This window comes from Asparagus officinalis, chromosome 8 (assembly GCF_001876935.1).
Source record: "Asparagus officinalis chromosome 8, Aspof.V1, whole genome shotgun sequence".
Classification (NCBI taxonomy): Eukaryota; Viridiplantae; Streptophyta; class Magnoliopsida; order Asparagales; family Asparagaceae; genus Asparagus; species Asparagus officinalis.
Window position 1 is genome coordinate 94,936,389 of NC_033801.1, and position 22,250 is coordinate 94,958,638.

Sequence of the window (22,250 nt, forward strand, 5' to 3'; positions counted from 1 at the left end):
ATGCATGGCTCGAGAAGGAAATGAATACACGAGTATGAAGAACTGAAATTTTGACCATGATACAGTTCGAATCCGAAAAAGCTCAAAAAATAAAAGTTGTAGATCTCTTCAACAGTTTTCCAACACAACTTGAATCACCACATTCCGAGGTCGGACGAAGAAGTTACAGCCAAAATACTAAAGATTATACGAACAAGTACAAAATGAGCGAGACAGATTCCACCACACCCTAGTGTGATACGCACCACACCCGTGGTTCGGGCCTTATCTTTTTCTAATTTTTTTAGGGACCTATACATATGTATTTTACCTTAGGGTTTAGGATCTTTTGTTCTTGTTCTCTTAGCCATCAATTAGCATCTATTTTAGAGTTCAAGTATTGAAGGAAGACACAAATTTCTTGTACAGGATTGGATTGCAAGTCTATATTTTGAAGATTTCAATTGAAAGACGGGTTAATTCTTTCCTCTCTTTAATTAATTTCTTCTTATAATTGATTTGCATATTTATTTGATATATTCTCTTATTCCAATCATGTGTGAGTAGATTCTTTTTCTAGGATTGGGAAAGAACCTAACTTTTTGGTAATTTATGATGAATTAATATAGGTTCTTGGTGAAAGTTTAAATCTTTAAACTTAATTTTTTGTGAATTAATTTTGTTGATTCGCTTGATCACCGGGTTAGCAATCATAGGTAATTAATTAAAGGACTAAAAGGTGAAGATTAATACCGGACCTCTAGAAATTAAGTAGGGATTTCGAACCAGGAAAGTAGATTAGATTCCTTGGGATTTGATTTGGATTAGCATAAAGCTCAATGAGTTTAATTTAATATTGATTCTACGAAAGTAGGTTAATTGAGATTAATTAGGCACGATCTTTAGACATTGAAAGAGGCTTTAGATTAATTTAGGCTAATCCATCATTTCTAGTTTAAACCAATATTGAGAATTGAAATAATTCATTATTAAGCATCGAAGTTGTGGTAAAAACCCAATCATGGCCCTTCATTATATTGAATTTCACCTGATTAGTTTATTTTATTTCTTTTATTTAATCTCGCAAATTTAATCTCGCAAATTTAATCTCTTCTATTTTACTCGTCGGTTTAGCTAGTCGAATAATATGAAATTTGGTAATTAACCCTTAGTCCCTGTGGGATCGACCTTGATAGCTACAACGAGTCCGTGCAGTTGCGGATTTGTTTATCAAATTTTTGGCGCCGTTGCCGGGGACTACGGTGTTAATATTGAGTGCTTACGTTATTAAGCTAGATTAGATTTTTTTATATTCTCTTTGCTACTCACTTTCTTTTATGCAAGGGCATCAAACGGAAGTACACAACAAAAACAACGCTGAACTATCGGTGGCTCTTGCAAACATAAGAAGGTATATAAGGGAGCAAAGAAACACAGAACAAGCTACGATGGGTGATCAGAATCAACTTCTTAAGGATTTCGCTGTCCCAAATGTTCAAGGCACGCACTCGAGTATTACAAGGCCCACCGTTGAAGCTAATAACTTTGAGCTGAAACCATCACTGCTTCTCAATAGTTCAGCAGAATCAGTTTGGAGGAGGTGCAACTGAAGACCCGAATCTCCACCTATCGATTTTCTTAGAGTATTGCGACACTTTGAAGCTTAATGGAGTGACCAATGATGCTATTCGACTCAGACTATTTCCATTCTCTTTAAAGGACAAGGTTAGGGCTTGGTTGCATTCATTGCCAGCTGGATCCATTACCACTTGGGATTAGTTATCTAGGGTGTTTCTTACAAAGTATTTTTCCCCAAGTAAAACAACACAGATGAGGAACCAGACGAAAGTAGGTTAATTGAGATTAATTAGGCACGATCTTTAGACATTGAAAGAGGCTTTAGATTAATTTAGGCTAATCCATCATTTCTAGTTTAAACCAATATTGAGAATTGAAATAATTCATTATTAAGCATCGAAGTTGTGGTAAAAACCCAATCATGGCCCTTCATTATATTGAATTTCACCTGATTAGTTTATTTTATTTCTTTTATTTAATCTCGCAAATTTAATCTCGCAAATTTAATCTCTTCTATTTTACTCGTCGGTTTAGCTAGTCGAATAATATGAAATTTGGTAATTAACCCTTAGTCCCTGTGGGATCGACCTTGATAGCTACAACGAGTCCGTGCAGTTGCGGATTTGTTTATCAAATTTTTGGCGCCGTTGCCGGGGACTACGGTGTTAATATTGAGTGCTTACGTTATTAAGCTAGATTAGATTTTTTTATATTCTCTTTGCTACTCACTTTCTTTTATGCAAGGGCATCAAACGGAAGTACACAACAAAAACAACGCTGAACTATCGGTGGCTCTTGCAAACATAAGAAGGTATATAAGGGAGCAAAGAAACACAGAACAAGCTACGATGGGTGATCAGAATCAACTTCTTAAGGATTTCGCTGTCCCAAATGTTCAAGGCACGCACTCGAGTATTACAAGGCCCACCGTTGAAGCTAATAACTTTGAGCTGAAACCATCACTGCTTCTCAATAGTTCAGCAGAATCAGTTTGGAGGAGGTGCAACTGAAGACCCGAATCTCCACCTATCGATTTTCTTAGAGTATTGCGACACTTTGAAGCTTAATGGAGTGACCAATGATGCTATTCGACTCAGACTATTTCCATTCTCTTTAAAGGACAAGGTTAGGGCTTGGTTGCATTCATTGCCAGCTGGATCCATTACCACTTGGGATTAGTTATCTAGGGTGTTTCTTACAAAGTATTTTTCCCCAAGTAAAACAACACAGATGAGGAACCAGATTACAAGCTTTGTACAGAAGGAAGGAGAGCTACTCTATGAAGCTTGGGAGCGCTACAAGGAATTATTGAGGATGTGCCCTCACCATGGACTGGAGAAGTGGTTAATTGTTCACACATTCTACAACGGGCTCACTTACAACACTCGAATGACTGTTGATGCTGCTACAGGAGGAGCTTTGATGAACAAAATAATAGATGAGGCATACACTCTCATTGAAGACATGATTCAGAATCACTATCAATGGGCGAACGAGCGTGCTTAGACATCAAAAAGAGAAAAGTATGAAATAGATGCTTTAGATCATATATCCTCTAAAGTTGATGCTTTGTTTAAAAAAGTTGAAAGCTTGAGTATTAATTATGTAGCGTCTATTTTAATTGCATGTGAGATATGTGGTTATGTGGGTCATTCTGCACTTGATTGTCAATTAGGAAACCCCCCATCCTTTGATACTTCTGATAATGAACATGTTAACTATGTTAATAACTTTAATCAGAAGAGAGATTCATTCTCCAATACTTATAATCTTAGGTGGAGGAATTATCCTAATTTATCTTATAGAAACCCACCTGAAAACCCCATGCCCGCATCTAATTTTGCTCCTCCTAGTTTTCGTGCTCCTCAATCCAATCTTCCTTCTCAAAGGTCTAATTTGGAAAATATGATGGAAACGTTTGTGACGACTCAATCGAGATTGAATGAAGAGTTTAAGCAACAACAAACCACGAATGATGTAGTAAAGCAATTGACCTCTAAGATGGATTCTTTAGCTACACATAATAAGATGTTGGAGACACAAATCACCCAATTGACACAAAATGCTAGTTCTTCCTCTAGGCCTTCGGGCATGCTACCTGGACAACACGAGACGAATCCCAGGGGTCATGTGAATGCTATAACCCTTAAGAGTGGAAAACAATATGAGGAACCTAAGATGAAGAAAAATGTTGGGGTAGATGGTCGTCATGAAGAAAGAAGTGAAAAGGTGATAGATGTGGATACTGAGACCCAAACGCACAAAGAAGAAAAAGTTGAGAAATATGTATCTTCTGCTCTCTACAAGCGTCCTCTACCCTTTCCCTAAAGGTTTGCTAAGATTAAGTTAGAAAAACAGTTTAGAAAATTTTTAGAAATTTTGAAAAAGTTACACATCAATATCCCGTTCACTGAGGCTATTTCTCAAATACCTTCTTATGCTAAGTTCTTGAAAGAGATCCTGTCTAATAAAAGGAAGTTGGAAGAATATGAGATTGTGGTCTTACAGAGGAGTGTAGTGCTATCATTCAAAATAAGTTGCCTCCTAAACTTAAGGATCCAGGTTTATTTTCTATTCCTTGTGTTATTGGTAATGTCTCTATTAACCGTGCTTTGTGTCATTTTCTATTCCTTGTGTTATTGGTAATGTCTCTATTAACCGTGCTTTGTGTGATTTAGGTGCAAGCATAAGTTTGATTTATTGGTAATGTCTCTATTAACCGTGCTTTGTGTGATTTAGGTGCAAGCATAAGTTTGATGCCAATGTCTATTTGTAAGAAGCTTGACATATGTGATTTGAAGCCAACCACGATATCACTCTAATTGGCGGATCGATCGATAAAATATCCGATAGGTATACTTGAAGATGTACTATCCAGGTCGGTAAGTTCTTTATCCCGGTTGATTTCGTTATTTTGAAAATAGAAAAAGATTCTAACTCCAATTATATTAGGAAGACCCTTCCTTGCTACTGCAGGTGCTATAATCGATGTTAAAAATGGAAGGCTCCCTAAATATTAGAGGAAAGATGGTAGAATTTGATTTAAGCAACGCTATGAAACTCCCTTTAACTGATAAAGTTTGTTATATGGTCGACGTCATTGATAAGTGTACACATGAGCAACTTGCAAACCATTACTCAGTTGATCCACTTGAGAAATGTTTGGTAAGTGACGGTTTAATAAATGATGAAGACCTCGAGCTAGCTGCGTATGCTCAATCCTTAGAATCAACATCAACTGCTCCACTTCAAAATGCAAAGCTTGAAAGATTGATGCTAGAGCCAAAAAATTCTACTTGTGAAGAGAATAAAGCATCAAAGATAGAATTAAAACTCATCCTTTCCTCTTTAAGGTATGAATTTCTTGGTCCTAACTTTACTTATCCTGTAATTGTGAATGCATGTCTGAATGAAAATAAAACTGATAAGTTGCTTAGAACACTTAGGATGCATCAAAAGGTTATAGGATACACCATGGACGACATTAAATGAATCAACCCATCAATTTGCATGCATAGAATTCTCTTGGAAGATGATCATAAACCCTCTATAGAGCACCAACGTAGACTAAATCCTAACATGAAGAAAGTGATTAAAAAAGACGTGCTTAAGCTACTAGACGCTGGAGTAATCTATTCTATTTTTGATAGTGATCGAATGGGTTAGCCCGGTCCATGTGATGTCTAAAAAAGGGGTGTGACCGTAGTCAAGAATGCGAATAACGAACTTATCCCTACTAGGACGGTTACGGGTTGGAGGATGTTTATTGATTATAGAAAGTTGAACAAGGCAACCCGAAAAGATCATTTTTCACTTTTCTTTATAGATCAGATGTTGGAAAGGTTGGCCAGACATTATATTTTTGTTATTTAGATGGCTATTCAGGATTTTTCCAAATCCTTATTTATCCTAGTGACCAGGAAAAGACCACTTTACATGTCCCTATGGGACATTTGTTTATAGGCGCATGCCTTTAGGTCTTTGTAATGACCTTGCCACTTTTCAACGATGTATGATGGCTATTTTCTCTGATTTTATAGAAGACATTATGTACATGTCTATGGATGACTTCTTCGCATATGAGACTACTTTTGATGATTGTTTAGCTAACTTGTCTCGAGTTTTGCAGCATTGCGAAAAAGTTAATTTAGTTCTAAACTGGGAGAAATACTACTTTATGATAAGGGATGTAATAGTTCTAGGACACAAGGTGTCCGAGCGCGGAATTGAGGTTGATCGAGCAAAAGTGAAAATCATTGAAAAATTACATCCACCAACGTCGGTTAGGGGAGTAAGAAGTTTCTTAGGACATGCCGATTTCTATCAGCGCTTCATCAAAGTCTTCTTAAAAATTACAAAACCTTTAACTAACCTTCTTAAAGATGCTCCCCTTGATTTCACTGGTGAATGTCTTGATGTTTGTCGTAGGTCGAAGGAAGCATTGATAACAACTCCTATTATGCAACCGCCGGACTAGAATCTCCCATTTGAAGTCATGACTGATGTAAGTGATTATGCGGTTGGTGCTGTGTTAGGCCAAAGGAAGAACAAGATAGTTCATGCAATTTATTATGCTAGTCGCACTCTTGATGAAGCTGTGTTAGGCCAAAGGAAGAACAAGATAGTTCATGCAATTTATTATGCTAGTCGCACTCTTGATGAAGCCTAAGTTAATTATGCTACGACTGAAAATGAGCTATTAGCAATTGTCTTCGCCTTTGACAAGTTTTAGACTTACTTAGTGGGGTCCAAAGTCATCGTTTATATCGACCACTCCGCCATCAAATATCTTTTGAGTAAGCAAGATGCCAAACCTGGGTTGATTCGATGGATACTACTTTTACAAGAGTTTGACCTAGAGATAAAGGATAAGAAAGGGATAAAAAATTTAGTGGCAGACCATTTGTCAAGGATGAGACAAGAATCACATGATAGAGAGGAGGATGAACTACCGATCGATGACTCCTTCCCAGATGATCAATTAGTCATTGAAAGATTGGATGCACCATGATATGCGGACTTTGTCAACTACCTAGTGTGTGGATTTTGCCTCCGGATCTGAGTTATTAACAGAAAAAGAAGTTCTTTGCTGACTTGAAGTATTATTTTTGGGATGAACCGTTTCTATACGAACGGTGTGTTGATGGGATGTTTAGAAGGTGTGTTCCTGAAGATGAGGTTACAGGTATTCTTCATCATTTCCATTCATCTTCTTACGGGGGACATGCAAGCACTTCAAAGACAGCTGTAAAAGTTCTATAATCAGGTTTCTATTGGCTGAGTCTTTTCCGAGATACAAATCAGTTTGTGACATCTTGTGACAGTTGTCAGAGGACCGAGAACATTTCGAAGCGACATGAGATGCCTTTACACTCCATCTTAGAAATTAAAGTCTTTGATGTGTGGGGCATAAATTTCATGGGATCGTTTCCGTCATCGTGTAATAACAAGTTCATCTTAGTGGCAGTGGACTACGTCTCCAAGTGGGTAGAAGCAATAGCATCCCCCACCAATGATGCTAAAGTGGTTGAGAAACTATTCAAGAACTTTATTTTTTCAAGATTTAGGGTGCCACGGAAGGTAATCAGTGATGGTGGTTCACATTTCATAGAAAGAAAATTCGAAGCTCTCAAGACAATATGGAGTCACTCATAAGGTTGCCATGCCATACCATCCTCAAGCTAGTGGTCAAGTGGAGGTTTTGAATCGTGAAATTAAGAGTATTTTGGAGAAAACAGTTAATCGTTCAAGAAAGGATTAGTCTATGAAACTCGCCTATCGAATTGCCTACAAAACACCCATAGGCATAACACCGTTCCAGTTGGTATATGACAAATCGTGTCATCTTCCAGTTGAGTTAGAGAACAATGCGTATTAGGCTATTAAGCTACTAAATTTTGATATGAAGACCGCAAGTGAGAAAAAAAAGCTTCAACTTCATGAGTTAGATGAGCTACGATTAGATTCCTATGAGAATGCTCGCATTTATAAAGAAAGGACTAAACGATGACACGATAAGAATATCCTTTGAAAAGAGTTTAATCAAGGAGATATGGTGCTACGTTTCAACTCTCGTTTGAAGCTTTTTTCGGGAAAGCTCAAGTCTAGGTGGTCCGGATCTTTTCAAGTCCATGAGGTCTTTCCTAGTGGAGTTGTTGAAGTTTGGAGTGAAACAACGGGATCTTTCAAGGTGAATGTGCAACGATTGAAACACTACATTGTTGGGGAACAAAACGAGAAAGTGGTCACTTATACCCTTTTCGACCCCCCTTTGTCAAAGAATTGAGCGTAAAAAAGGGTCGAGCTCATGACCATAAACGAGCGCTTCTTAGGAGGCAACCCAAGTTTTCCTCATTTCTCGTTCTTTTATTTTACCTTATTTTTTCCACTTTAATTTCGTTTATTATTTTTATAGGCAATTGGATTAGCACAAATTTAACTTATAATACTTTCAATCATGCAGTTGCGAAGAAGGGAAGACATGGCATAACAAATTGAATGACGGTCATCGAATATACCACACCTACCTGCAGAAAAAGGAGTTAAAAAATGAGATGACAGATTCTACCACACCCAGGGGTGGTATCTGCCACACCCCTGATTGGCTGGACACCAAAAAGAAGACAGTAGCAGACCCTACCACACCCAGAGCACCCAGAGGTGGTATCTGCCACACCCATAGCTCGCTAAATGCAGAGAAAGGTAGATTCTATCACACCCAGGGGTGGTGTCTGCCACACCCTTGGCATTCTAGACACCAAAAGCTCAACAAATCCAAATCCTACCACACTCAGGTGTGATGTATGCCACACCCACGGTTCAAAAAAAGGAGAGAAGAAATAAAACACTCGGATCCTTTTCTTTTCCTTTCATCTTCTTTAACCTAACTCATCAGTCGCCGCCCTTCGTTATCATCACCACACCCATCTCCATTGCGCACCCAAGCGCCCTCACAGATGCCGCCGTCTCTTCTCAAACCAGCGCCGGCACTCGTCATCGAGGCCCTCAATCCATACTCCACACCCTCCAGACCAAGCATACGCTCGTTTCTCTATCCTTCACCACCATAGCCGAGCCATGCAACACCTCGATACCTCCACGCCCCGCGCCTCCTCCTCTCTTCACCACTATCTCGCGCGCCTCACCGCCCCCATCCCTCACCATCAATAGCTAACCATCTCCTCATTCGCTCCCATCCATACACATCAAGACCGCCGCAACATACCACCGCCATCTCTTCACCCCCCATCCCTCACCATTAACAGCCGACCACCCCCCTCAACTAATTCAACCCAGCAACGACGAACACCACCATCTCGCGCCGCACAACGACCAGTCGCCGCCATCAATTGCCGTTCGACCTGCTATCAACTCCCGTTCGGTAGACTATATGAGACCTAAATGCGGACGGACTAGCCAGAGAGCCTCAACTTCTAAATCGCGATGACAAAGAGGTAACCCTTCCCCTCCCCAAAATCCTCATGGTATAGAATTTGTCGATGCACAACAATAATCTAGGTATAATGCACTGGTTAAGCGGGGAATTCTGAGTACCCGCTATTTGGATGAGATATGTTTGCGTGAGTTAGGACTGTGGGAAGATGTTTCATATCTCCTAAAACAGGTTGGTTGGATAAATTTTGTAGAAGCTAAACATCCCACGTACGAACATATTACTCTCGAGTTTTTGAGTTCTCTTGATGCTGTTTTGTTTAATGGTGAGGGAGTAAAAGAAGGGAAAATCACTTTCCGGCTATTTAACCAGTCCCACACACTTACATTAGGACAATTAAATGAGATATTTGGTTATCCGGATGGTGGGGCTAGAATTGTCCCTAAACATTTTAACTTGACCCCCTTTTGGACTTCCATCGCACGCTCTACCACTCAAAGAACTTATGATCCCTTAATGTCAAGGGCCTTTGTTGTTTATAACCCATGCTTTAGATATTTACAGTGGTTCATGGCTTTCATAATTTTTGGTCGAGGCGAGAGTGATGGATCATGTGTTAGAGAGAACTCTACCTCTTATGTGCCATGATCGAGGGACACAAGGTTGACACAGGAGCTTTTATGATTCATCATATGTGTCGTGCAGCGAGAGCAACGAGCGGAAAAATTATGTTTGGTGGTTTGATTACCACCTTAGCTTACGAGATAGGTTTAGGGGAGCTCGTAGAGGGACTTTATCCTTTAAGCCCTAGTGCGTCTATTAACCTAGATGTTTGTCTTCATATGAAATTGATTAGCTATAAGGGCAATAGGTTATTGTTATGTTTTCAGGACAATTATCTTTTTCCACTCTGATCCTGATCGCATGACCATCCATGTTCACGCAAATTGGTGCTACTTCACATCTGATTTTATGAATTGTGATGGTCACGAGGTTATGCCAGCTGAGGATGCTGACACAGTACCCTGATCCCTATCCAATGTTAACCTGATAGGGGAGTTAGCTCTTTCCACCACTCTGATTGGTCAACGAAGTTATCAGCTATCAATATTTCTCTTGTCTCCCTTACTAACCGTGTAGGTGCCATCGAGCAAGAGCAACAACGTCAAGGACAACTCTTGGACTCTATGCACCGCATGATGCAGTCTATTCATGAGTGGCAACTCCGTCAGGATGTCTCCGCTCCACCTCCTTCTGACCAGTGACTTGGTATGTTCCCTGCACCCGTGCACTCAATTACATCTTACTATATTGGGGACAATGTAGATCTTATGCTTAGGGGTGTGGGTTGTTTCTGTATTGATTGATTGACCATGATTGCCTGTTTTTATTTTATTTTCATTTTTCTTTGCTTTAATTTTTGTTTTTCTTTGCTTTGTTTCCTCTCTTAAAAAAAACCTAAAAAAAGAAATAAGGAAGTGATCTCCTGATGATGACATGAATCCTTAACCTTTATAAATCATTGAACTAGATAGATGCTTTTTAGTCGGGACTAGACAGCTTTTTAAAACCACCTTTCAACTGATTATCAAAGATTTTTGATTACAAGTTAACAATATGGGAGAACCAGACTTGAATGTTCTCGTCTTATAGGGTTTAGCATTTATGTGGCTAGCATCATGACCATTACTCTATTGAGATAAGAAGGAAATTAAATTTGGTAGAAAAATAAAACCGGTGAGATCTTGAGCCTGAAATTGGATGCATTACATATCCAATGATGATTTTCTTTTCTTGTGTGATATTCTCCAATAATGTAGGATACTAGAACTTACATTGAATCTCTTCGAGGCCACATATAACTTTTGTATACATAAAAGGTGATTGAGGCACATTTTTGTTCATAGTCCACATTAGCCAAACTGTCTACCATGTACTATTGTTCCCTTTGAGCCTATGAGTCTAATTTTTATTGATTTAACCCACATATGTAACCTTTAAACCCGACTGTATTCCTTACCTATGCCTAAGCTAGTGAAGCACAATTTCTGATATAATGAGTTAAATGAGTAATGTGGTGTAAGCTTGGGGTGTGAAAGGAGGTGTTAGGTTTTCTCCTTTTCATTTAATTCAAAAAAAAAAAAAAAAAGATGAATAAAGTGTCCTCTTTATGGTGTATGTAATTGCGGGTGTCGAAAGAATTCATTGTGGCGTACTAAAGGGAGTAGTTAGAAGAAATTCTTTGATAGATGATGGAGTTTGTGTGGATGTCATTGACCTTACTTTGAGATCTAATCCTTTATAATTATCGCTCCACTAGTGATAGGCTTTCAGCTACAATCCCAAATATCTATCCTATCCTTTTAACCCTAGCCCCGTTACAACCAAATAAAAGACCTCATGATTTTTTGCATGCATTAGTTTTTGAAGTAGTGGAGAATTGAGATGAAATGCAAGCTTATGGATTGAATACATCCATTCGGAAGAATTTTGAGCGACATAGAATTGAGATGAAATGCAAGCTTATGGATTGAATACATCCATTCGGAAGAATTTTGAGCGACATAATCCTATCCTTAAACACATTGCAAGCTTATGGATTGAATACATCCATTCGGAAGAATTTTGAGCGACATAATCCTATCCTTAAACACATAAGATATTAAGAGTCCACATACTCTAAAGTGAGGTCTACCAATTTAACTATCTGAAGGTCTCAATTTTAGTGCTTCTGGATTGAAGCTAGTTACATGGATTACTTTTTCCTACTTTGACTTGAGAATTGGATATGGCTATCCTTGATTTGTGACGCTTGTGATCGTAAGTAAGTTTGAAATGTGATTTTGTGAGAGTTTTAAAATTATTTTGTTAAGTCCCGATGAAACGTGTCTGTATTGTGATATGTTTGATATTGGTTAAAGGATTGATGAGAGGGTGATCCCTACTCTATTTGGCTTTCACTCTTATTTTTTATTGTTTATTTGCTTGAGGACAAGAAAAAGTCTAAGCTTGAGGGAGTTGATAAACACGTAAAATATGCATTATCTTAGTGTGTTTTAAGCATGAATTATGGGGTGTTTGATGCATATTTCGTGTTTAGATCAATGATATTGCTGTGGTTTGTGTTCTTATATGCAGGTATTGGCTCAAGATTGAAAGATTCGATGATCGTTGGAAGTTGAACAAGAGTTTGAAGCAACAACGAGATTTGGAATGCATGGCTTGAGAAGGAAATGGATACACGAGTATGAAGAACTGGAATTTCGACCATGATGCAGTTCGAATCCGAAAAAGCTCAAAAGATAAAAGTTGTAGATCTCTTCAACAACTTTTCAACGCAACTTGAATCACTCCATTCCGAGTCGGACGAAAAAGTTACAGCTAAAATATCAAAGACTGTACGAACAAGCATGAAATGTGCGAGACAGATTCCACCACACCCGTGGTTTGGGTCTTATCTTTTTCCAGATTTTTTGCGACCTATAAATATGTATTTTAGCTTAGGGTTTAGGATCTTTTGTTCTTGTTCTCTTAGCCGTCAATTAGCATCTATTTTAGAGTTCAAGTATTAAAGGAAGACACAAATTTCTTGTACAAGATTGGATTGCAAAGCTATATTTTGAAGATTTCAATTGAAAGACGGGTTATTTCTTTCCTCGCTTTAATTAATTTCTTCTTATGATTGATTTGCATATTTATTTGATGTATTCTCTTATCCTAATCATGAGTGAGTGGATTCTTTGTTTAGGATTGGGAAAGAACCTAACTTTTTGGTAATTGATGATGAAATATAGGTTCTTGGTGAAAGTTTAAATCTTTAAACTTAATTTCTTGTGAATTAATTTTGTTGATTTGCTTGATCACCGGGTTAGCAATCATAGGTAATTAATTGAAGGACTGAAAGGTGAAGATTAATACCGGACCTCTAGAAATTAAGCAGGGATTTCGAACCATAAAAGTAGGCTAGATTCCTTGGGGATTTGATTTGGATTAGCATAAAGTTTAATGAGTTTAATTTAATATTGATTCTACGAAAGTAGGTTAATGAGATTAATTATGCACGATCTTTAGATATTGAAAGATGCTTTAGATTAATTTAGGCTAATTCACCATTTCTAGTTTAAACCAACACCGAGAATTAAAATAATTCATCATTAAGCATCAAAGTTATGGTGAAAACCCAATCCTAGCCCTTCATTATATTGGATTCCACCTGATTAGTTGTTTATTTTATTTCTTTTATTTAATCTCGCAAATTTAATCTCTTCTATTTTACTTGTCGGTTTAGCTAGTCGAATAACGTGAAATTTGGTAATTAACTCCTAGTCCCTGTGGGATCGAGCTTGATAGCTACAACGAGTCCGTGCACTTGCGGATTTGCCTATCATGATGAAACCTCCATCTCTTCAGACCCAAGATTGACAAGGACAAACGTCGTAATAAATAAACGAAAAGATCAATTTGGTAGATATAAAATCGAATCCTGGTATATTACATGATATACATAGGCTAAGTTTTAGACACGATGATCCTATTGAAGGAATGTCTATTAGATTTATTGAAAAATTAAATGAACAAGATAAACCAAAAATTAATTAACATACAGGGAATATGATAATAAAATTTCGCATCTCAATCATTCAACAATGGTTAATATAATAGATCTAATAAGAGCTCAATCTCATATATATATACACATACATATATACATATATACACCCCATTAACATTTTAACTAACAGACATTGCTGAATTTATAATTCATGCTTTACTGGATACTGGAGCTGAAGTTAGTATTGTACAACAAGTTTTTATTTTAGAAAAAAGTTTATGTTCCTTTGGATAGAAAAGAAATTTTAAATAGTTTTACTGGACATCAAATACCTGTTACACAAAGCTAAACATATTTATGTTCTGTATTTGGTCTATATGGGAAGAAAGTAGATAAAAATGTACCCTCAGTACATCTTTTGAAACTTCACAAATTCATTGAAAATCCGCAACACTTAAAATTCAAATTCAATAGGGTCTTTGTAGAAGAAAATGAATGTCGAAATGTTGCAGTAGAATTTTTTGATACTATATAGGAATTATCTAGCTCAGTCTCGTCCATTAAATTTGAATATGGACAATTCTATTTGAATGACTAGCAGCTTCTTTAGCTCTTAAATCTAACCTGACAGAAATAATGAAGGGTTTTATTGATTCACTTCATTTGAAAAAAATCATTTCTATCTAGAACCTCCTTAATGAACATGGCATCGACTTTAGATCTTATAGAGCATGAAGGACATGAAGATGGATAGGAAGATTTAACGATCTTGATGAATCAACTGAAGATAGACATAGGAAAACAAGGTGGACCTACTGATAGGACCATAGGATAAAAGTGTTCTCACCAACCGCACTCACATCCATAAAAAGAAAGAATCTACTTTTTGGAAAAAGTATTTTGTCCACGCTCACGGAAGTGACCAATGGAATTTGCTTTTTAATAAAGCAGTTGCTTTTGAAGAATTATTGAAGATGTGATGATGGGGGCCAATGTGTATCCAATGAACCTTTGTACTTTTAATTTTTCTTTAGAAGAAATGATGGAAGACAATTGCTTCGTCTATAAAAAGAAGACTCATTGACTTTAGAGAGGCATCAAAGTTTAGTCTAAAATTTCTCTTTGTAATTGGTCACAAGATTTTCCCAAGGTAGTCAATCGGGGCTAAGGAAAAATAGTAGAAAAATACTCAAAATTAACACTGAAACTCACTAAGAAACACTCAAAATAGAAAGAGAAAGCTTAGACTAAACTTTGATGCCTCTCTAAAGCCAGAGAGTTTTCTTTTTATTGAGGAAGCAATTGTCTTCCATCATTTCTTCTAAAGAAAAATTGAAAGCACAAAGGTTCACTGAATACACATTGGGCCCTATCGTCACGTTCATTTGTCTTCAATAATTCTTCAGAAGCAAATGCTTTATCAAAAAGCAGATTCCATTGGTGTCACTTCGGTGAGTGCGGACAAAATACTTTTTTAAAAAAATATATATTCTTTCTTTTTATGACTGTGAGTGCGGTTGGTGAGAACGTTTTTATCCTGTGGTTTTGTCAGTAGGTCCACCTAGCTTTATTGTGTCTATCTTCAGCTAATTCATTAGGGTTATTGAATCTTCATATTCCATAATATATGAAGTTGATGTCGCTATTGATTGAGGAGGTTTGAGATCGTGGTTTAGATAGAAAGAATTTCTTAATTCTTTCCCCATTTGTGCCAAATGAAGTGAATCAATAAAACTCTTCACTATTTCTGTGTGGTTGGATTTAGGAGCTAAAGAAACTGCTTTCTAATCAAATAGAATTATTCAATTTTCAAATTTAATGGACATCACTGATCTGGATAATTCCCATATAGTGTTAAAGAATTCTATCGCAGCGTTTCGACATTTATTTTTTTCTACAAAATCCTTATTGAATTTGATCTTTAAGTGTTGCAGATCTTCAATGACTTTGTGGAGTTTCCTAAGGGGTACATTTTTATATACTGTCTTTCTTTCCAGAAAGACCAAATACAGAACATGAATACGTTTTAGTATTTTGTACCGCACTGCATGACAGTTTTAAAACATTGGGGGTATGATGCTTTGAAAATCTTAAGGATTGTTGGTACTGAGATATATCTCGTGAACCAATCTTTTTTTCAATTTGCACTTGTACTTATGAATTTCATGAAAAACAAGCCAGAAGTTGAGGTCTATTATTTTCATTTAGTATTAATTCATGTTTGCTGAGAAGACCCTCAATTCCTGCTTCTTGAATTTCTTTGAAAAACTTTAGCAAGAATTGTTCATCAACTAGTTGTTGATTATACAATTCTACGAGTTTTTGGAATTGAGATTTTGATTCTAAAACTGAGTTTTTTGTATCAATTTTAAAAACTTCATTAGTTCAAGGAAGTCTTCACTCCTTAAACTCACTAAATCTGATAGATCAAAAGTTTCGAGGAAACTTTTTAATTGTATTTGTTCAGGAGAGTAGCCCGCAAACATGTTACTCATTTTTCTTGTCAAGGCTAGATATTTTATTGTAGAGGAATATTTTGCTATATTTTCTACTCTTTCTAGCTTCATGATATCCTCTGTTTTTTGCTGCAATTGTCGCATTTTTTCTTTTAATTTTTCATTTAGCCGTGTCAGGTAAAAATTTATAGTTCTATTTTCGCCTTTTTGTACAGCTTTGAAGATGTCTTTTAGAAGTTCGTAATCTTCTGGATTTTTTACTTTTCAATCCGCTATCATACCATTTTTCTATGATAGCTTTAAGGAAAGAAGCAGGACTAGTGGATAGAATTGTTTGACCATGGGGTCGAAAATGCTGAGCTATAGGTCTTAGACTAGTGGGCTTGAATCTCATTGAGCTCATATTTTAATGAATTATTGTAGGAATTTCCTTTTCATATGTGGAAGAAATGTTTTGAAAATAATTGGCTTTAGCTTTCTTCCTTTTTTGTCCATTCCTTATTGAGCCTCTTTATTGACTTATTATTATGATCATTCAGTGCCTTCTGCATTCTTTCTCCTAGCTCCTTGGCAGACATAGACTGGAAAAAAGATCACCTGCAAAATTAGTATATCAAGGAATATATTTGACATCATAAGAATAGATTTTTAATTACGTAGCAATTTTAATTTTTCTAAATTATTAATAGTTTTTTCTTTAAAAATTGGGATATAGATTTGTTATATGTTTCAATAATAAAGTTTTTGTCGATAAGATATATATTTAGATTTTTCCTAGCTAATTTTATAGCAAGAAGCTCTTTGTCATAAGTAACATATTTTTGTTCTGTCTTTTTAAAATTTTGAGATGCATAAGGTAGTACCTCTATATTTTTTTGTAAAAAAGATCAAAATCATCGGTTTGTAAAATAATGCTATTTGTAGTATAAGATTTTTTTAATATATAATTTTGATCTTATCATTATTCCATCTTCTAGGTTGTTCACTACTTTCTTGTTTATATTTTACTTGCATTTTAGTAAGTTTCTTTTGTAAATTTTCTATTCTTGCCGAAAGATGAGGTATGAATTTTCTTCCATAGTTTAGCAAACCTAAGAAACTTTGCAATTCTTTAAGAGTTGAAAAATCATCAGGAAATTCTTTTATATTTTGAGTATATATGTTGTTGGAGTTCTATTCTTCTATTTTTTATGTATTTGCCTAAAAATTCTATTTCAGTCTTAAATAACTTAAATCTTTTTAGGACTAAGAATAATTCCATTATTTATAAGTAGTTTGATAACTGTTAAAAGGCGTTCTTTGTGTTCTTTTTCCGTTGAAGAGAAAATTAGAACGTTATCTATATATACGACTAAATATGGTAGGTGTCCAAATGTAGAATTCATCCATTTTTAAAATATTTGTGGAGCATTTTTTAAACCAAAAGGCATTACTATTAATTCACAATGACCTTATAGGCAACTAAAATATGTTAATTCAATTGAATTCTTATCTTTGAATTTAAATTGCTAGAAACCTAATTTCCCATCAAATTTACTATAAATTTTGCTCCTTAAATCTGCTTAATAGATGTTCTGTTGATGGTATAAAGTAACCATCAAATTTGGCGTAACTGTTGAGTTTTCTATAGTTTATTACCATCCATGCTTTTCATCTTTTCAGTTCTGCATGATTTCTAACTAGAAAATCTGGAGATGAATGAGGACTATAACTTTTTCTAATAAGCTGTAGATCGACTAGTAGTTGTATTTGTTTAGCAAATTCTTTTTTATCAAGAGTAGATACCGTGATGCTATTTACTCTTATATATGAGTTTATACATTCATTAAGAAGTTCTATTTACAATATATTGCTGCTTTATTAAAAAGCTTTAAGGATTGTCAGAATAGAGTGGTTCTAGCATAATACTAGGGATTAGTTTTTCAAATTCATTTGCAGGTGAAATTAGATAAGTGTATATTTTTTCTATTCTATTTCACCACGCTGGGCTAGCGATGGAGAATAAGAAGAAGAAATAGGTTTAGAAAAAGGGATTTTGGGTATAAGATGACTATCAAAAGTGAAGTATGCGTTATTGAAAGGCGGATAGTGTCTAAGATTATCCATTCCAGGAATGCAATCTCGATCTAAACCAGGAGGTAATATGGTAAAGTCAAAGAAGTATTTGACTGTGATTCCATGCATATCATGGGTAGTGATGGGTATTTGTTTAGCTTTGTGGGTAACACCTGTTTGATGTCCAGTAAAACCATTTAAAATTCTTTTTCTGCCCATAGGAACATAAATTTTTTCTGGAGTGAAAACTTGTTTTACAAGACTAACTTGAGCTCCAGTATCTAGTAAAGCATGAATTGTGAATTCAGCAGTGTCTGGTAGTTGAAATGTTAATAGTATGTGTGTGTGTATAAGATTGAGCTCTTCTTCTTAGATCTATTGTATTATTAATCATTGTTGAATGCCTGAGATGGGAACTCTTATTATCATATTCCCTGTTTATGTATTAACTTTTGGTTTTATCTTGTTCATCCAATTTTTTAATAAATCTAATAGACCTTCCTTCAATAGGATCATCGTGTCTAAAACTTAGCCTATGTGTATCATGTAATATACCAAGATTCAATTTTATATCTACCATAGATTGATCTTTTTGTTCATTTATTATAGTGTTTATCCTTGTCAATCTTGGTTCTGAAGTGGTGGATGCTTCGTCAGATGTCGTATATATAGTAGATGTGGTATTTCCCGATGCAATAAAGAATTCTTCGGTAGTCTTATTGGTGATTTTAAAGATTTTGTAAAAATCTGTAGATGTGGATCTTATTTTATGTGCCTAGTATCAACCATTCTTTATTGAATAGTTTTTCTCATTCCAACTTCAAATAATTGAATGTAGTTTGTTGGAGTTATGGATCTAAAGGTACACATATTATTTACTCCCATACAATGTTCTCATTGCATTCTAAGTACTTTGGATTTTGGTAACATTTCTATATTTTCTAATTTTATGGACAAAGTACATATTTTGTTAATATTATTGTCTGAAAGACTAACAAAATTCTGGATGTATGTTGATGGCAAATATTCTATTTGCTAAGTTATATTTAGCTCCTCCAATTAAACTATTAAGAGAATCTACAATTCTTTCATATCTACAAACGAATAAAATTAGATTGTCTATTCCTAATCTGAATAACCCAGTTATTTTGATTTGGATCAAACTGATATGTAAATATCTTTTATCAAGATAGTATTTCTTTATTTATTCTATTTTTTTAATTATCTATCAATTGGATAGATCAATGTTACAGAAAGCGCTGGGCGGACTAGGCGTTTGAGCCAGCGCCTAGACGCCGCTTAGGTGTACGCCTAGGCGGCGTCTACGCGTTTGGCTGTTTTTTAAATTATTTAATTATAATAATTGATAAAGCTATGTATTTAATTTATATAAATTTGCCAAAAAGGTAGCAATCTTAGATCCACAATAAACTATGTATATTTAAATAATAAATAGTCAAAATAATAACTAACAAGGTTATAGAAAGTGCTAGGAGGTCTAGGCATTGGACCTGACGCTTAGAGCCTAAGAGGCTTTTTATTTTTATTTTTTTAGTCACAATAATTAATAGTAACTATCAATGTTATAGAAACATTAGGTGCTGGACTATTGTCCAGGCAGGTTTCTTCCTTCATTTAAGTGGTGGTCGATGATATTTTGTTGAAGGTCGGAGGAGATAGTGGAGGTATTCATATTTGGAGGTTAAAGGAGTTTGAAGGAGGATGGAGGACGTGGATGCCGCAACATAGAAAACATGATCATGGCCTAAAGGGTACAATCCAGTCCACGTAAGTAGACAATACTCCCTTAAAACACTCCTAAAATCTAAATGGGCAGGCTAGGTTCCGTCTAAGTGTTAAACGCTAGTTAGGTCGCTTGGGTACCGCCTAGGCTTAGGCTTACGCCTAGGCAGACTAGGCGGAGGCTTTTTAAAACAGTGGGATAGATGTAAAATCATCTCCTTTTTTTAATTCTATATTTCCTTGCATTCTTTCGAACATATAGGTTTTTTTTATTTAGAAACCTGGATTTCAATGAAGAGGTTTTATAAACATCTTTTTTATCAGATCTAGGAATAGCTTGTTTTAATTTTTCTAGATCTTCATCAGGTATAGAAAAAACCTTCACCTTCGCTATCTCTTACAGATTCATTTGAAGTTTCAATTGAATTAATTGTATTCACATAGATATTAAATTCATCAAATTCATTTATTCTTTCTTTCCCTTCAGTGGGAGTTTCTTGTCTATGAGGTTGCCTTTAAGGGATTAGCTGCTAAAGGTATTTATCTTGCAGTATATTCCTTAGATTCAACGTCAGTGAGCGTTTCTTTGCGAGTTTCAGTGTTAAGTTTGAGTGCTTTTCTACTATTGTTCCTTAGCGCCGATTGCCTACCTTGGGAAAATCTTGTAATTAATTTGGTGCCTTTTTTGTATGAATGTTTTTAATCATATCCTGAGGGGATTCTCACATTATCTTGTCACATTAATTGCATCAGACATTGAGAAGACTTGGTTGGTTCATAACTTCTTAGCTTGGCCAGGTATGAATTTCATCAGATCGATTAGTGGAAGAATAATAGCATAATTACCTCTGAGGTAACCTTAATTCGACACAAGAAAAAAATTTCAACATTTTACGCAATTTTGTATCAGTATCTATATACTGGGTAACAGCAACTGTGACCAATTGGAACTCTGAGGGAACAAGTTGTAGCATTATACTTGAAGATAATCCTCTGATGGATTTCGTAGAGCTCCCTGATACGTGCCAAGGTCTTTACTAGTGCAACATCTTGAGTGGAGTTATTAGAGGGGCACTTGAAATGGTTGGTTTCTCATCATTTAGCTTTTTTTTAATATTCTTACTCCGAACAGAAGTACTTCTATTTTTATTTAGATGGTGCTTCACTGTTGAATAGATAAAGGGAAAAAAAAATCCTTGTGCCTGGAGCAAATTCAAACACCTTATACCTCTAACTTTGCGTTAGATGAGTGCATGCTTTATATAAAAAAAATGAATGACAACCTATTTGCTCACGAATATAGCACATGATGTGTCAGATAGTCTTCTAAGACAGCTGGGAGAAGCATTGTAGCAAAATTATGTTTCGTTATTTTGCTTGCTCTTTAGTAGACGAGAATGTATTGAAGTTGTTTTGTCACTGTGCTCTTTTTGTCCCAACGTCTCTCCAAAACACACACTAACATATATGATGAAGGCTTTGCTTAATTTCTTGAATTTGAAAATAACATTATATTTAATAAATAACTCATTAGACCTCATTTCTATTTCACTAGCAGCGACATATCTTTATTCGAACATGATTCCTGTAATAAAATCAAATTAATTATACATATGTCGAAGCCCTTAAATGCCCTCAAGTTATACGTTTTCAGCTGCAGGACATTCTAACATGATAAAATAAGCCCAATACCTTTTTCCTCCCTCAATTCTTTTAACGAGGAAACCGATATGATATACCTCATGTGTTTGTCTAGAGCAAAATAAACAGCACTAATTCTTTCAGACTTTAGAATGCAACAGCAAAAAATGTATATTAACAAAGTATTTGATTTATTTTCTTTAACATTCTTGATGAAAATCTATATTATATAAATTTTTCTGCAGATTGACAAGTGACTTGGATTTGTTGGTTTCAGGTGTTGATGAAAACTGAAGTGACCTGGGTTAGAGATATGCTTCATGGGGATGATGCCTATGCGTTGCGGGTCAAACTTCTGCAGCAAGTCCCTGAAGAGTACCCATACAAAGACGACGAGTAAATCCACCCATAAGAATCAAAAGCACACGCACATTTCTTTGTCATCATCCTCTTTGATGCTTTGTTATCTTGCCTTTCCTCCCGTTATAAGTTGTTTCTGCTCGTTCGAGGAGGTTCAGATTGTGTATATAAACTTTCTGAGGCTATGTCAGAACAATGCAGAATAGTTAACATTTATCGATTTTTATAGAAATGGTTTGAACTGTTCTTTTTCCCCCATGTCTCCAGTGGTTGTATATGTTGTCATGGGTCCCTTTGTAATGGTAAACTGTAATCTGCAATTGCATGCGAGCAAGCACCAGCAGAAGATTTGAGGAAGAATGCTCCAGCCCCAGTTGATACTGCTGCTTGGTTTATATGAAGTTAGGTGCTAAAAGACTTCAGAAGTTGATATGACTCAGGCGGAAGGAGAAGAAATAGTAGTAATGATGTACTGACAATTGTCTAAGGTAGA

General features: G+C 35.7%; 1 protein-coding gene and 1 long non-coding RNA gene across 2 annotated transcripts in view; both read left to right on the forward strand.

The window, feature by feature from the left end:
* LOC109851465 (trafficking protein particle complex subunit 3-like) overlaps positions 1-22,010 on the forward strand; it is a 28,620-nt gene extending 6,610 nt beyond the window's left edge. Inside the window, exon 4 of the mRNA XM_020421600.1 lies at positions 21,675-22,010. Within this exon, the coding sequence (XP_020277189.1) occupies positions 21,675-21,797 (123 nt within the window). The 3' untranslated portion in view covers positions 21,798-22,010. The remainder of the gene's footprint in view (positions 1-21,674) is intronic.
* LOC109851467 lies at positions 8,769-12,619 on the forward strand. Its single transcript, XR_002249835.1, has 2 exons — positions 8,769-10,219; positions 12,089-12,619. It is a non-coding gene; the product is annotated as an uncharacterized LOC109851467 (long non-coding RNA).